This window comes from Scyliorhinus canicula, chromosome 15 (genome assembly GCF_902713615.1).
Source record: "Scyliorhinus canicula chromosome 15, sScyCan1.1, whole genome shotgun sequence".
Taxonomy (NCBI): Eukaryota; Metazoa; Chordata; class Chondrichthyes; order Carcharhiniformes; family Scyliorhinidae; genus Scyliorhinus; species Scyliorhinus canicula.
In genome coordinates, this window is record NC_052160.1 from 50,185,332 (window position 1) to 50,202,592 (window position 17,261).

At 53.4% G+C, this 17,261-nt stretch overlaps 1 protein-coding gene across 1 annotated transcript in view; it reads right to left on the bottom strand.

Annotated features, from left to right (window-relative positions):
- natd1 overlaps positions 1-12,124 on the bottom strand; it is a 46,007-nt gene extending 33,883 nt beyond the window's left edge. Inside the window, exon 1 of the mRNA XM_038819462.1 lies at positions 11,921-12,124. Coding sequence (XP_038675390.1) covers positions 11,921-12,020 — 100 coding nt within the window. The 5' untranslated portion in view covers positions 12,021-12,124. The remainder of the gene's footprint in view (positions 1-11,920) is intronic.
- Positions 12,125-17,261: the final 5,137 nt, after the last annotated feature.

Below are 17,261 nucleotides of genomic sequence, written 5' to 3' on the forward strand. Positions count from 1 at the left end.
CCCAACCCCCCCCCCACCTCTCCCCTAACACTCCCAACCTCTCCCTTAACACTCCCAACCCCCCAAACTCTCCCCTAGCACTCCCAACCTCTCCCTTAACACTCCCAACCCCCCAACCTCTCCCTAACACTCCCAACCTCCCCCCTAACGCTCCCAACCCCCCCCCCACCTCTCCATTAACACTCCCACCCCCCCAACCTCTCCATTAACACTCCCACCCCCCCAACCTCTCCATTAACACTCCCACCCCCCCACCTCTCCCCTAACACTCCCAACCCCCCAACCTCTCCCCTAACACTCCCAACCCCCCAACCTCTCCCCAGCACTCCCAACCTCTCCCTTAACACTCCCACCCCCCCCACCTCTCCCCTTAACACTTCCAACCCCCCAACCTCTCCCCTAACACTCCCAATCCCCCCAGCTTTCCCCCAATTCCCACAACCAACAGTCTCCAACTTCCACCACCCCCTCTCCAACCCACCCCCTCTCCAACCTCCCCACCCCCTCTCCAACCCCCCCACCCCCTCTCCAACCCCCCCACCCCCTCTCCAACCCCCCCCCCACCCCCTCCCCAAACTCCCCCACCCCCTCTCCAACCCCCCCCACCCCCTCTCCAACCCCCCCACCCTCTCTCCATCCCCCCACCCCCTCTCCAACCCCCCCAACCCCTCTCCAACCCCCCCTACCCCTCTCCAACCCCCCCTCTCTCCAACCCCCCAGCCCTCTCTCCAACCTCCCCCACCCCCTCTCCAACCTCCCCACCCCCTCTCCAACCTCCCCCACCCCCTCTCCAACCCTCCCCCACCCCCTCTCCAACCCTCGCCCACCCCCTCTCCAACCCTCGCCCACCCCCTCTCCAACCCTCGCCCACCCCCTCTCCAACCCTCCCACCCTCTCTCCAACCCCACCAACCCCTCTCCAACCCCCCCCAACCCCTGTCCATCCCCCCAACCCCTCTCCAACCCCCCCCACCCCCTCTCCCCCCCACCCCCTCTCCAACCCCCCCACCCCCTCTCCAACCTCCCCCACCCCCTCTCCAACCTCCCCCACCCCCTCTCCAACGTCCCCACCCCCTCTCCAACCTCCACCACCCCCTCTCTAACCTCCCCCACCCCCTCTCCAACCCCAACCCTCTCTCCAACCTCCCCCACCCCCTCTCCAACCTCCCCCACCCCCTCTCCAACCTCCACCACCCCCTCTCCAACCTCCACCACCCCCTCTCCAACCCCGAACCCCTCTCCAACCCCCCCACCCCCTCTCCAACCCCCACACCCTCTTTCCAACCCCCCCACCCTCTCTCCATTCCCCCACCCCCTCTCCAACCTCCCCCACCCCCTCTCCAACCCCCCCACCCCCTCTCCAACCCCCCCCACCCCCTCTCCAACCCCCCCCCACCCCCTCTCCAACCCCCCCACCCTATCTCCAACCCCCCACCCTCTCTCCATCCCCCCAACCCCTCTCCAACCCCCCTCTCTCCAACCCCCCAACCCCGTCTCCAACCTCCCCCACCCCCTCTCCAACCTCCCTCACCCCCTCTCCAACCCCCCCACCCCCTCTCCAACCCCCCCATCCCCTCTCCAACCCCCCCCATCCCCTCTCCAACCCCCCACCCTCTCTCCAACCCCCCCACCCTCTCTCCATCCCCCAACCCCTCTCCAACCCCCCCTCTCTCCAACCCCCCCCACCCCCTCTCCAACCTCCCCACCCCCTCTCCAACCTCCCCCACCCCCTCTCCAACCCCCACCCCCTCTCCAACCTCCCCCACCCCCTCTCCAAACTCCCCACCCCCTCTCCAACCTCCACCACCCCTTCTCTAACCTCCCCCACCCCCTCTCCAACCTCCCCACGCCCTCTCCAACCTCCACCACCCCTTCTCTAACCTCCCCCACCCCCTCTCCAACCCCACCCCCTCTCCAACCCCACCCCCTCTCCAACCCCACCCCCTCTCCAACCCCAACCCCCTCTCCAACCCCACCCCCCTCTCCAACCCCCCCACCCCCTCTCCAACCTCCCCCACCCCCTCTCCAACCTCCCCCACCCCCTCTCCAACCTCCCCCACCCCCTCTCCAACCTCCCCACCCCCTCTCCAACCCCCCCACCCTCTCTCCATCCCCCCAACCCCTCTCCAACCTCCCCACCCTCTCTCCATCCCCCCAACCCCTCTCCAACCCCCCCAAACCCCTCTCCAACCCCCCCAACCCCTCTCCAACCCCCCCCACCCCCTCTCCAACCCCCCCACCCCCTCTCCAACCCCCCCACCCTCTCTCCATCCCCCAACCCCTCTCCAACCCCCCCAACCCCTCTCCAACCCCCCCTCTCTCCAACCCCCCAACCCTCTCTCCAACCTCCCCCACCCCCTCTCCAACCTCTCCCACCCCCTCTCCAACTTCCCCACCCCCTCTCCAACCTCCCCCACCCCCTCTCCAACCTCCCCCACCCCCTCTCCAACCTCCCCCACCCCCTCTCCAACCTCCCCCACCCCCTCTCCAACCTCCCCCACCCCCTCTCCACCTCCCCCCACCCCCTCTCCAACTTCCCCCACCCCCTCTCCAACTTCCCCCACCCCTCTCCAACTTCCCCCACCTCCTCTCCAACCCCCCCCCCCCCCCACCCCCTCTCCAACCCCACCCCCTCTCCAGCTTCCTTGAACTCCTTTCCGTGGGCTTTTCACTAACAAAAATTGGAAAGTCGAAGCTGTCCGAAGGTGGGAAGCAGCAACGCAGCAACTAGTGAAACTGACGTGACATTGACACGCCGGCTTTAAGAAGATTTGAATTCTCTAGTTCTGAATGTCTTCTTGACCCAACCTACAGCTTCTGCTCAGTCTGGACGATGAGCAATCCAGTTTCACACACATATTCCAACCCCCACCCCACCTCACCCCAACCCAGACCCCAGTGTTTGGCATTGTCTGCACCCCCCTCTCCCGGGCCCTGTTCATTACTACTTGATTAGCTCATTCCTGACCAGTCAAATATCGCTCATATTTTTTAACTAATAAACAGATGAAAAGATAATGAAAAGTGATTAAAAATAAAAGAATGATCCCAATGGTTTCTTTCCTCTTGTTGTTAACTCGCAACACTGTTCTGGAGATTAATCTTTCATACCTGCAGACCCAGGCCATTTCTGGAGTGTTGGCAACATCTAATCCAGGTGCTGATTGTGGTACAAGAGCAAATTGGTGTTCATTGTCACTTGGGAATTGGTATCTGCAATTCACCCCCCTCCCCCCCCCCCCCCCCCCCCGCCCCCCACTCCCAACTCCACACCAGATTTGCAAGCCACTCTTGATCTCTTTAATTCTACACACATGAAATTTGGCCTGTACTCGAATGTTCATAGAATCATAGAATTTACAGTGCAGAAGGAGGCCATTCGGCCTGTCGAGTCTGCACCGGCACTTGGAAAGAGCACCCTACCTAGCCCACAACTCCACCCGTATCCCTGTTTTCCAGTCACTTACCTAACCTTAGTTGCCGAAACAAAACTTCTATCATCAATTGACAAAGGGTCATCCAGACTCGAAACGTTAGATCCCTTCTCTCTCTACAGATGCTGTCAGACATGCTGGGATTGTCCAGTATTTTCTGTTTTTGTTTCATATCAACCCACACCCAGTCAGCCAAATATTCCACCTACCATGTACGTTGATGGAGAGATTCTGGAAAATATTGAACACTTCCCATATCTTCGCAGCCCAGCTCTCTCAAAAAGTAACCATTGACGAGGAGATCCAACTGCACCACCTCTTTCTACAAGCAAAGTGTTTGGCATCAAAGAGGTCCACAACTCGGCAAAAGTCATAGTGTACAAAGCAGTTGAAGCCACCCCACTCCTGTACCTGGACTGGGTACCTGGGACACACAAGAGCTCTCGAGGAACTCCATCAGCAATGCCTCCGCCACATCCTCTGCTGTTTGAATAAACACTAGTGTCTTTCTTAAAGCCAGCTCCACAAGCATTCAGGTAAAGCTCCTGCAAAAATCTACATCGATGAACTGGGCACTGTGTCCAGATGTGTGAAAAACATTTTCCCTTTCATCTCCGGCTTTCTCAACTCTCAAATGCTCAACTCTCTCAGGGAGGACAAAGAAAACAGCCTCGGGTGACTGTGTGGAGTCTGCACCTTCTCCCCGTGTCTGGGTGGGTTTCCTCCGGGTGCTCTGGTTTCCTCCCACAGTCCAAAGATGTGCAGGTTAGGTGGATTGGCCATGCTAAATTGCCCCTTCATGTCCAAAAGATTAGGTGGGATTATGGGGATAGGGTGGAGGCGTGGGTTTAAGTGGGGTGCTGTTTCCAAGAGCTGGTGCAAACACAATGGGCCGAATGGTTTCCTTCTGCAATGTAGGGATTCTATGAAAACGCTTCCGAGGTACTCTGAAGTCCGCCTTAAAGAATGGTGGCATTGACCTTAATGACTGGGAGCAGCTTGTTACTAATCATTCAGAATGGCGATAGCTTATCCATCAAGGTGCATCGCACTTTGAGTCTAACACCTTACTGATGAGGTAGAGCAGCAGCAGAGATGGCCTTGGTCTGTAGTTCTATAGGTAATAATAATAATCTTTATTGTCACAAGTAGGCTTACATTGCAATGAAGAGCCTCCAGTCGCCACATTCCGGCGCCTGTTCGGGTACACAGAGGGAGAATTCAGAATGTCCAAATTACCTAACAGCACGTCTTTCGGAACTTGTGGGAGGAAACTGGAACACCCGGAGGAAACCCACGCAGACACGGGGAGAACATGCAGACTCCGCACAGACAGTGCCCCAGTCGGGGAATCGAACCTGGGACCCTCGTGTGGTGAGGCCACAGTGCTAACCACAGTATGCCCACGTATCTCAAGCACAAATTACGTAACAGTACCTCAAGCACAGATTTGGTGTTCTCGAACTTACAAGGGGATTTTTTGATTAATAAGGGGATCAGGGATTATCGGAGAAGGCAAGAGAATGGGATGAGGAATATATCAGCCATGATTGAATGGTGGAGGGTCGAATTACATAATTCTGTTCCCATATCTTATGGTCTAATGGCAAGAAAACAAAGCAAATCTGCACTCTGAATCCCACTACCTTGTTTTTAAAATTAATTTAGGGGATGTAGGAGTTACTGGCTAGGCCAGCATTTATTGCTCATCCCTAGCTGCCCTTCAGTAAGTGGTGGTGAGCAGCCTTCTTTAACTGCTGAAGCCCCTGTGAAGTAGGTATACTCAGTGTTGTAAGGGGGCGGGGGGGTGGGGAGTTCCAGGATCTGGCCCCAGCGACAGTAAAGGAACGGCAATATATTTCTAAGTCAGGATAGTGAGTGACTTGGAGGGCAACCTCCAGGTAGTGGGGTTCCCAGGTATTTGCTGCACATGTTCTTTTAGGTGGTAATGGCTGTGGGTTTGGAAGGTGCTGCCTAAGGGACCTTGGTGGGTTCCTGCAGTGCATCTTGTGGATGGTACACACAGCTGCCACTGTGGGTCAGAGCTGGAGGGAATGGATATTTGTGGAAGGGATAGCAATTAAATAAGACCATAAGACATAGGAGTGGAAGTAAGGCCATTCGGCCCATCGAGTCCACTCCGCCATTCAATCATGGCTGATGGGCATTTCAACTCCACCTACCAGCATTCTCCCCGTAGCCCTTAATTCCTCGCGACATCAAGAATTTATCTATCTCTGCCTTGAAGCCATTTAGCGTCCCGGCCTCCACTGCACTCCGCGGCAATGAATTCCACAGGCCCACCACTCTCTGGCTGAAGAAACGTCTCCGCATTTCTGTTCTGAATTTACCCCCTCTAATTCTAAGGCTGTGCCCACGGGTCCTCGTCTCCTCGCCTAACGGAAACAGTTTCTTTGCGTCCACCCTTTCTAAGCCATGTATTATCTTGTAAGTTTCTATTAGATCTCCCCTTAACCTTCTAAACTCCAATGAATACAATCCCAGAATCCTCAGCCGTTCATCATATGTTAGACCCGCCATTCCAGGGATCATCCGTGTGAATCTCCGCTGGACACGCTCCAGTGCCAGTATGTCCTTCCTGAGATGTGGGGCCCAAAACTGGACACAGTATTCCAAATGGGGCCTAACCAGAGCCTGATAAAGGCTCAGTAGCACATCGCTGCTTTTATATTCCAACCCTCTTGAGATAAATGACAACATTGCATTCGCTTTCTTAATCACAGATTCAACCTGCATGTTTACCTTTAGGGAATCCTCGACTAGCACTCCCAGATCCCTTTGTACTTTGGCATTATGAATTTTCTCACCGTTTAGAAAGTAGTCTATGCTTGGATTCTTTTTTCCAAAGTGCAAGACCTCACATTTTCTCACGTTGAATTGCATCAGCCATTTCCTGCACCACTCTCCCAAACTGTCTAGATCCTTCTGCAGCCTCCCCACTTCCTCAGCACTACCTGCCTGACTACCTAACTTCGTATCATCGGCAAACTTCGCTAGAATGCCCCCAGTCCCTTCATCCAGATCATTAATATATATGGTGAACAGCTGCGGCCCCAATACTGAACCCTGTGGGACACCGCTGGTCACCGGCTGCCATTCCGAAAAAGAACCTTTTATCCCAACTCTCTGCCTTCTGTCAGACAGCCAATCCTCAACCCATGCCTGTAGCTCACCTCGAACACCATGGGCCCTCACCTTACTCAGCAGCCTCCTGTGTGGCACCTTATCAAAAGCCTTTTGGAAATCCAGATAGACCACATCCACTGGGTTTCCCTGGTCTAACCTACTTGTCACCTCCTCAAAGAATTCTAACAGGTTCGTCAGGCACGACCTCCCCTTACTAAATCCATGTTGACTTGTTCTAATCCGACCCTGCTCTTCCAAGAATGTGTTGCTTTGTACTGGTTGGTGTCCAACCTCTTGAGTGTTGTTGGAGCTGCACTCATCCAGGCAAGTGGAGAGAATTCCATTACATTCCTGACTTGTGCTTTGTAGATGGTAGCAGGCTTTGAGGAGTTAGGAAGTGAGTTACTCACCGCAGGATTCATAGCCTCTGACCTGCTCTTGTAGCCACAGTATTAATATGGCTAGTCCAGCTCAGTTTCTGGTAAATGGTAATCCCAGGATGTTGATTAGGGGGGAGTGAATGCCATTGAATGTCAGGGGGCAATGGTTAGATCCTCTCTAGTTGGAGGTGGCCATTGCCTGGAACTTGTGTAGTGTGAATGTTACTTGCCACTTGTCAGCCCAAGCCTGGATATTGTCCAGATCTTGCTGCATTTAGACATGCACTGCTTCAGTATCTGAGGATACTGATGATAACCACGAATGATACTGAACATTGCGCAGTTATCTGCAAACATCCCCACTTCTGACCTTATGATGGAAGGGAGGTCACTGATGAAGCAGCTGAAGATGGTTGGGCCGAGGACACTACCCTGAGGAACTCCTGCAGTGACGTCCTGGAAATGAGATGATTGACCTCTAACCACCACCAACCATCTTCCTTTGTGCCAGTTATGACTGTGGGTCCTCCTGCCTCATGTGACCAAAGATATGGGCGGGATTCTCCGTTCCCGAGACTATGTGTTGACACCGGGGCAGGACTTCCACGACACAAAACTGCCGCTGCACCTGGACCGATACAGCAACTGTGGAGGGGCTAGCACAGACACCACACGGAACACAGTCGATTCCAATAAGAAACGGTGCAGGATTCGCAGGGTCCATTATTGACATTCGGGGGGGCTGAAAGCTGCACATACACATTACACTCCCCACTCATACTCATCCCAGTCAACAAGATGGCACTCGTTGCACTGGAGTGCGCCCGTACAGCTGATGGGTTGGTTGGGGCCAGAGGGCACTTAGGGAAGTGCCCTGAGGGGACACCCATATGACCTGTGGCCCTAAGTTCACAGTGTGTCAGCGACATGCGCAGCTGCAGAGCTGCCTTGCAGGCCACAGCAATGGTGCTCCATGCCCATCCACCCTGCCCCCACAGACCACCTCCTGGCCACCCCCGTTACTCGCCCAAGCCCAGGCAGAAGCCCCCCAGCCAGGGGCACAACTATCAGCAAACTATGGTGATGTTGGACACTTTCCGTACCCCCTCACTCTCCCTCAGCAGCCACGACGCTGGTTTACGATTTTTAAAAGCACAAATGAACAGTGCTGTCAGGAATTCGGCCCATTGGAGGCAGAGAATCGCTGAGTCCTTGGAGAATCAGGGCCGTGAATGATATGCCAATGATGTATACTTTACGAGCTTTCTGGAACGCATTGACGCCGCTGTCAAGGCGACGGAGAATTGCGATTTGGCATGAAATCGGCGCCCGCTGCGATTTCGGCGTCGGAACCGATTCTCCGCCCCAATCGCGTTTTGCGATTCCAGCGTCAGCCAACAGAGAATCCCGCCCATGAGGTTTGAGAATCGACCTGTTCAGCAGAAACACACGACCTGAGTAAATGTCACTTCATACCCCAATGCTTTATTACCATTGTCGCACTAAAATCTATCTGAAATTTTCAAGTTACACCCCCACTGTCCCCAGCTTCTTGGAGCGATTGCAGGTTCCAGTCCCTTTCCAGAGACTTGAGTACAAAATCTATGACACGGCACTGCAAAGCTCTTTTGGAAGAGATGTCAATCCAAAGCTCTGTCAATCTTCTCATGGGGATACGTTTACCACTATTGCAGAAGAGAGGGGTGTTCTCCACGGTATGTTGGTCAACATTTAACCCTCATTGTATGTCATTAAAATACAGATAATTTTGTCCTTATCACATTGCTGTGTGTGCGCAAACTGGCTGCCATGTTCCTGGCAGTACAACAGCGATTACAACTCAAAAGTACTTCATTGGCTATAAAGTGCTTTGGGATGTCCTGAGGTTCTGAAAGGTGCTCTCGAAACAATGTCATTCTTTTTCTTTCTATTCCCAGTATGAATTGGGAATGGCCAGCTGTACCAGGAGCCCTGGTTGACTATTTTATCCGGCTGTAGTTCAGTTCCACACGCCTTCGGTACTGGGCCAAGGTGGGAGGTGAGCAATAATTTACTTTTGAAAAAGTGCCAACATAGCTAAATCAAGTGGGCCAACTGGCTCCTCTGTTTAGTACCTGCCAGGAATTGTGCGATTGTGGCTTCAGCCTGAATCTCCAAACGCTCCCTGTGAGAACACATCTCTGGACATGTTCTGTTGACAGATTGGAGATTGAGAACTTGCTGTGCTGAGGATTGTGGATGTGAAATCTACACCCTATCACTCTGAATATTTACCCTCACAGCCTCCAGGGGGTGCAATTAGTTACCCTTACAATGGAAATCACCATGTAACAATCACACTACACTACTACTATCGCGCAGCATGGTGGCACAGGTGGTTAGCACTGCTGCCTCACAGCACCAGAGACCCAGGTTCGATTCCGGCATCAGGTGACTGCGTGGAGTTTGCACATTCTCTCCATGTCTGCGTGGGTTTCCTCCGAGTGCTCTGGTTTCCTCCCGTCATCCAATGATATGTAGGTTAGGTGAGGTTACAGGGTTCCAGGGGGGTGTGGGCCTAGGTAATGTGCTCTTTCAGATGGTCGGTGCAGACTCGATGGGCTGAATGGCCTCCTTCTGCACTGTATTCTGCACTGCACTGCGATTCTATGGATACATGGGAGCCTGTTACCTCTGTGGTCAATGCGCTGCTGATAGTGTTTTAAAAGAAAGAACTTGCATTTTTACAAAGGCACATCGTGTCTCCCAGAAATAGTTCAGAAGTGCTTCAAGTAACATTGAATGTTTTCAAGCAAAGTGACTTTACTTTCCCGGACTGAATCATTTAAAAAAGGAGCTTCTCAGATACAACAACCACATAGAACATAGAACATAGAACAGTACAGCACAGAACAGGCCCTTCGGCCCTCAATGTTGTGCCGAGCCATGATCACCCTACTCAAACCCACGTATCCACCCTATATCCGTAACCCAACAACCCCCCCTTAACCTTACTTTTATTAGGACACTACGGGCAATTTAGCATGGCCAATCCACCTAACCCGCACATCTTTGGACTGTGGGAGGAAACCGGAGCACCCGGAGGAAACCCACGCACACACGGGGAGGATGTGCAGACTCCACACAGACAGTGACCCAGCCGGGAATCGAACCTGGGACCCTGGAGCTGTGAAGCATTTATGCTAACCACCATGCTACCCTGCTGCCCCGAACATGGCCACAAACTCTGTTCCTTATCTGTTGCTTCCAGCCCTCACCCTGGTGCCTGGTCACTGTCTCAGATTGAACCAGACTGATACCAACCCAGGCATCCTATTTCAGCTCAGCTCCATAACATCTCCATAACAGGGACCACTTATACCTGCCCTTGTCGCATCATCCGTCTTGCCCACTGCTTCTGTCCATCATCTGTTGAAACCCTTATCGATGACTTCCAGACTCAACCAGTCCAATATCCCCCTGACCGCTCTCATCGCCACCCTCTCGAAACATGAATCAAACCAAAGTTCTGCTGGCCATATGCTCATTGGCTGAAATCCAGTTGACCCACTACCTCTGTGTGCACTAATCTACACTGGCTCCCAGTTCACTCAAGTTTATATTTCTCGTCCTTAATTTCAAATCCCTCCCGGGTCCTCATCCTCCCTATCTCTGTAACCTCTTAAAGCTCTGCAACTTTCAAATGACGTTGCATCCCTCGAACCGTGGTGCATTCCTCCAATTCCTTTGTCCCACCATGATCTCAACCACCTGGTTCCTGACATCTGGAATTCCTCCTCTAAAGCGGTTCACTTTCCTCACTGCCTTGGTAGCCTTTAGATCCAGCTTTTCCTCACCAATATTGAAACATTTTCACAGGCAATGAGGGAAGGGCAGTAAATATTTGCCTTGCCAGTGGCACCCACATCCTGTGTAAAGGATTAAAAATAAACCCGCCTTCTTTAGCACAGTGTCAGTTTTTTTTTGTTCCCTGATTACATCTCTCTGAAGCACCTTTGGGACATTCTGCTATTTTGAAAGGTGTCAGGAACTGGAAGCTGTTAAACTGGCTGCTGCTTACCAGGATTGTGGGAGGGAGATCTTCAGATTGGTTTCAGCACTCTACTGATTGGACAGACAGAGGAAATGGAAATCATTCAGGGTCCCCTGTACCTGACGACTATCCATCGAGCCCCTTGCTGGAGGGGATGAGGCTCCAGAGCAGTGAAGTTCCTCCCGCACCCCACCCATTCCCCACCTACAGCTTCTGCAGCTACTGTGCTTCCATCAGGTCATTTTGATGGAGGTTCTGGGGAGGGGTCAAGGGGAGGCGGTTAAGGTTTCCTTGCGGTTCTGCCCCAAAAGGAGCCCATTGGGACCAGGCCACATTCTGGATATCTACTATTCCCTGTGGAATTCAGCTCATTCCTCCTGACCAGCACCGCCCCACCCCACCCCTGACATCTACCCCGAGTTCACCTTCAGTTCACATGCAGCCTCTCCTAGCCAAGGGCGTGTAGCTTAAACTTTACCATAATTTGACAACGCAGTTCGCAAAGGCCAAGAAAGAAGTCCACTTCAGAGGCATGATGCAGAGGTTCGATTTTTACACCCAATTTTGGAAGATGCCAAATCAACATAGGGAATAGCAGTAACTCCACAGTGACTGTCAGTGAGGGGTAATTCTGCGGGATACACAATTAAGGGAGGCAGGAGTCAAAGTCGGAGCCAGCAGAGACGGAGCAAATAAAGGGTTAACCTTTCGGCCCATCGGGATTATAAATAGCTCGGTAAAAACAAGGTGTCGAACATTTGTGTGTGAAAAGACTCTTGAAGTCCCCACCGCCGGATATTGTTTGTTGCTTTGTGGAATGGGGTGGGGGGGATTGTCAGAGAAAGCGTTTGCCCTTTTAAGGAGTATAATCTCCCTTTGGTTGAAAACAAAGGTGAGAGACACACGGAGAGGATCTCTGCTGCTTACCGTTCAGCCGGACCTCGAACTGCCTCCTTTTGCGGTCGTGGTCCACTTTGATGGGACAGTTGTTCTCGTCTTGCACCGGGATCGCGTTGGACTCGGCCATCTCCGCTCGGAGCCAGTGTTTTCCTCCCTCTCTCTCAGTGCTTCATGTTCACCGATCGCTTCGGGAAACTGACATAAACATTGCCACAGGAAATCAGCTGTGAAACCACGTGCGGCACCGGGAGCCAATCCCCCTGCTGCAAACTGCTTCTGATACATTCCACGCCTACCTTTTACAGAGCTGGGGTGCTCGCTTCACAAACACACACTTGCACACACAGTTAAACACACTTACACACACGGTCAGACACACTTGCACACACGGTCAGACACACTTACACACACAGTTAAACACACTTACACACACGGTCAGACACACTTACACACACAGTTAAACACACTTACACACACGGTCAGACACACTTACACACACAGTTAAACACACTTACACACATGGTCAGACACACTTACACACACAGTTAAACACACTTACACACACGCATACAGTCAGACACACACAAACAGTTAAACACACACATACAGTCAGACACACACAGTTAAACACACTTACACACACGGTCAGACACACTTACACATACAGTTAAACATACTTACACCCACACAGTCAGATACATTTACACACAGTTAATACACTTACACACACATACAGTCAGACACACACACAATTAAACACACTTACACAATTAAACACACTTACACAATTAAACACACTTACACACACATAGTCAGACACACTTACACACACAATTAAACACACTTACACACACGCATACAGTCAGACACACAGTCAGACATACTTACACACAGTTAAACACACACATACAGTCAGGCACACTTACACACACAGTTAAACACATTTACACACACATAGTCAGACACACTTACACATACAGTTAAACACACACACATATAGTCAGACACACTTACACACAGTTAAACACACTTACACACACAGACAGTCAGACACACACAGTTTTTTAAAAAAAGTAATTTTTATTGGGAATTTTTTACAGAAAATATAAAAATATAACAAGTAATAATATGCAACTAACTGCCCCATAACACCCACAAATCCCCCCAAACCGTAACATCACACGTATCACACTCCCCCCACCCCCCCAACAAGAAAACTCAACCATAAATTAAAATTAAATAAATCAAATTTAAATAAAATAAACAAACATAGTCATCGCCCCCCCCCCCCCCCACCCCCACCCCCGCCCCTCCCCGGGTTGCTGCTGCTACTATCCCAGTACCCTATCGTTGAGCCAGAAAGTCGAGGAAAGGTTGCCACCGCTTAAAGAACCCTTGCACCAATCCTCTAAGGGCGAACTTGACCTTCTCTAGCTTAATGAAGCCCGCCATGTCATTGATCCAGGTCTCCACACTTGGGGGCCTCGCGCCCTTCCATTGTAGCAAAATCCTTCGCCGGGCTACTAGGGACGCAAAGGCCAGCACGCCGGCCTCTTTCGCCTCCTGCACTCCCGGCTCTACCCCGACCCCAAAGATCGCGAGTCCCCATCCTGGCTTGACCCTGGATCCCACCACCCTTGACACCGTCCTCGCCACCCCCTTCCAGAACTCCTCCAGTGCCGGGCATGCCCAGAACATATGGGCATGGTTCGCTGGACTCCCCGAGCACCTGACACACCTATCTTCACCCCCAAAGAACCTACTCATCCTCGTCCCAGTCATGTGGGCCCTATGCAGCACCTTGAATTGAATGAGGCTAAGCCGCGCACACGAGGAGGAAGAATTAACCCTCTCCAGGGCATCAGCCCATGTCCCGTCTTCGATTTGTTCCCCCAGTTCCCCCTCCCACTTCGTTTTCAGCTCCTCTACTGACGCCTCTTCCACCTCCTGCATAAGCTTGTAGATATCGGATACCTTCCCCTCCCAGACCCAGACCCCCGAAAGCACCCTGTCACTCACCCCCCTCGCGGGGAGCGCAGGGAATCCCTCCACCTGCCGTCTAGCAAATGCCTTTACCTGCAGATATCTAAACATGTTTCCCGGAGGGAGCCCAAATTTCTCCTCCAACTCCCCCAGGCTCGCAAACCTTCTGTCGATAAACAGGTCCCACAGCTGTCTAATGCCCGCTCTGTACCATCCCTGAAATCCCCATCCATGTTCCCCGGGACGAACCTATGGTTCCCATTTAACGGAGCCTCCATCGAGCCCCCCACTTCTCCCCTATGTCGCCTCCACTGCCCCCAAATCTTGAGGGTAGCCGCCATCACTGGACTCGTGGTATACCTCGTAGGAGGGAGCGGCCACGGCGCCGTTACCAGGGCCCCCAGGCTTGTATCCCCACAGGACGCTCTCTCCATCCGTTTCCATGCTGCCCCCTCCCCCTCCATCACCCACTTACGCACCATCGACACGTTGGCCGCCCAGTAGTACCCCGAGAGGTTGGGAAACGCCAGCTCCCCCCCATCTCTACCCCACTCCAAGAAGACCCTCTTCACCCTCGGGGTGCCATGCGCCCAAACAAATCCCATGATGCTGCTGGTCACCCTTTTAAAAAAGGCCCTAGGGATAAAGATGGGCAAGCACTGGAAGAGGAACAAGAACCTCGGGAGAACCGTCATTTTGACGGACTGCACTCTACCCACCAGCGATAGCGGCACCATGCCCCACCTTTTAAATTCCTCCTCCATCTGTTCCACTAGTCTGGTGAAGTTAAGCTTATGGAGAGCTCCCCAACTCCTGGTCACCTGCACCCCCAGGTACCTGAAACTCTTCACTGCCCTCCTGAAAGGGAGCCTCCCAATTCCCTCCTCTTGATCTCCCGGGTGCACTACAAATACCTCGCTCTTTCCTAAATTTAGCTTATAGCCCGAGAAGCCCCCAAATTCCGCTAACAGCTCCATCACCCCCGGCATTCCCCCCTCTGGGTCCGCCACATATAACAGCAGGTCGTCCGCATACAGCGATACCCGGTGCTCCTCCCCACCCCGCACCAGACCCCTCCATTTCCCTGACTCCCTCAACGCCATGGCCAGCGGTTCAATCGCCAGTGCAAAGAGCAGAGGGGACAGGGGACACCCCTGCCTGGTCCCACGATAAAGCCTAAAATACTCCGATCTCCTTCCATTTGTGACTACACTCGCCATCGGAGCCGCGTAAAGCAGCCTCACCCATTTGATGAATCCCTCCCCAAATCCAAACCTCTCCAGCACCTCCCACAGGTACCCCCACTCAACTCTATCAAACGCTTTCTCTGCGTCCAGCGCCACCACTATCCCCGCCTCCCCCTCCACTGCCGGCATCATGATAACATTGAGCAGTCTCCGTACATTCGTGTTGAGCTGCCGCCCCTTGACAAATCCTGTCTGATCTTCGTGAATTACCTCTGGCACACAATCCTCTATCCTGGTAGCCAGGATCTTCGCCAGCAACTTAGCGCCCACGTTAAGGAGCGAGATAGGCCTATATGATCCGCACTGCAAGGGGTCCTTATCCCGTTTTAGAATCAAAGAGATCAGTGCCCGCGACATCGTCGGGGGCAAAGCCCCCCCCCTCCCATGCCTCATTGAAGGTTCGCACCAACAGGGGACCCACCAGGTCCGCATATTTTTTGTAAAATTCCGCCGGGAACCCGTCCGGCCCCGGGGCCTTACCTGACTGCATTTGCCCGATCCCCCTGACTAGCTCCTCCAACTCTATCGGCGCCCCCAGCCCCTCTACCAGCCTTTCTTGAATCCTTGGGAAACATAGCCTGTTCATGAAGCTCTCCATCCCCTCTCTCCCCCTCGGAGGTTCCGACCGGTACAATCCCTCGTAAAAGTCCCTAAAGACCCCGTTTACTTCTGTCCCCTTCTGCACTACATTTCCACCCCCATCCTTCACTCCACCAATTTCCCTAGCCGCATCTCGCCTACGGAGCTGATGCGCTAACATCCTGCTCGCCTTCTCTCCATACTCATATACCGCGCCCTGCGCCCTCCTCCACTGTGTCTCCGCCTTTCTGGTGGTCAACAAGTCAAAATTGGCCTGCAAACTGCGCCGTTCTCCCAGCAACCCTTCCTCCGGTGGCTCCGCATATCTCCTGTCCACCTCCAGGAGCTCTCTCACCAGTCTCTCCCTCTCCTTCCTCTCCCTCCTTTCCCTGTGGGCCCGGATGGAGATCAGCTCCCCCCGGATCACTGCTTTCAGAGCCTCCCAGACCATCCCACCTGGACCTCCCCCGTATCATTGGTATCCAGATACCCCTCAATGCTTCTCTGAACCCTCTTACACACCTCCTCCTCCGCCAGCATCCCTACACCCAGTCGCCAGAGCGGGCGCTGGTCCCACGCCTCTCCCATCTCCAGATCAACCCAGTGCGGGGCATGGTCCGAAATCGCTATGGCCGAATACTCGGCATCCTGCACCCTCAGAATCAATCCCCTGCTCAGGACAAAAAAGTCTATCCGGGAATAAACCCTATGGACGTGAGAGAAAAAGGAATACTCCCGCGCTCTCAGTCTCCCAAACCTCCAGGGATCCACCCCTCCCATCTGGTCCATGTATCCCCTCAGCACTTTGGCCGCCGCCGGTCTCCTACCCGTCCTTGCACTGGACCGGTCCAGTGGGGGATCTAACACTGTGTTAAAATCTCCCCCCATGATCAGGCCCCCTGCCTCCAGGTCCGGGATGCGGCCCAACAATTGCCTCATGAAGCCAGCATCATCCCAATTCGGGGCATATACGTTCACCAGCACCACCTTCTCTCCCTGCAGCCTACCCTTCACCATAATATATCTGCCCTCCTTGTCCGACACCACCTCAGCCGCCTCAAACGCCACCCTCTTCCCCACCAGAATCGCCACCCCCCCGGTTCTTCGCATCCAATCCTCAATGATAAACCTGCCCCACCCACCCCTTCCTCACACAAACCTGGTCCGCCACCTTTAGGTGGGTCTCCTGGAGCATAGCCATGTCCGCCTTCAACCCCCTTAGATGGGAAAACACCCTGGTTCTCTTAACTGGCCCGTTCAGCCCCCTCACGTTCCAGGTAATCAGCCGGATCAGAGGGCAACCCACCCCCCTCCCCCGCCAACTAGCCATAGCTTGGCAGATGTTCGCCCCAGGCCAGCACACCCCGCTCGACCCGTTCCCCATGGCGATAACGCCTCTCCTCTTCCCCCCTGGCCCCCATCGGCTCCTTCCTAGTTGTTCCAGCAGCAACCCGGTAAACCCTCAAAACGGCCCAAAAGTCCCTAAATAGCGGGAGCTGCCGAACGTGCGGCTTAGCTCCGCATAGCCGCAACCGGAAGTCAACACACACACAGTTAAA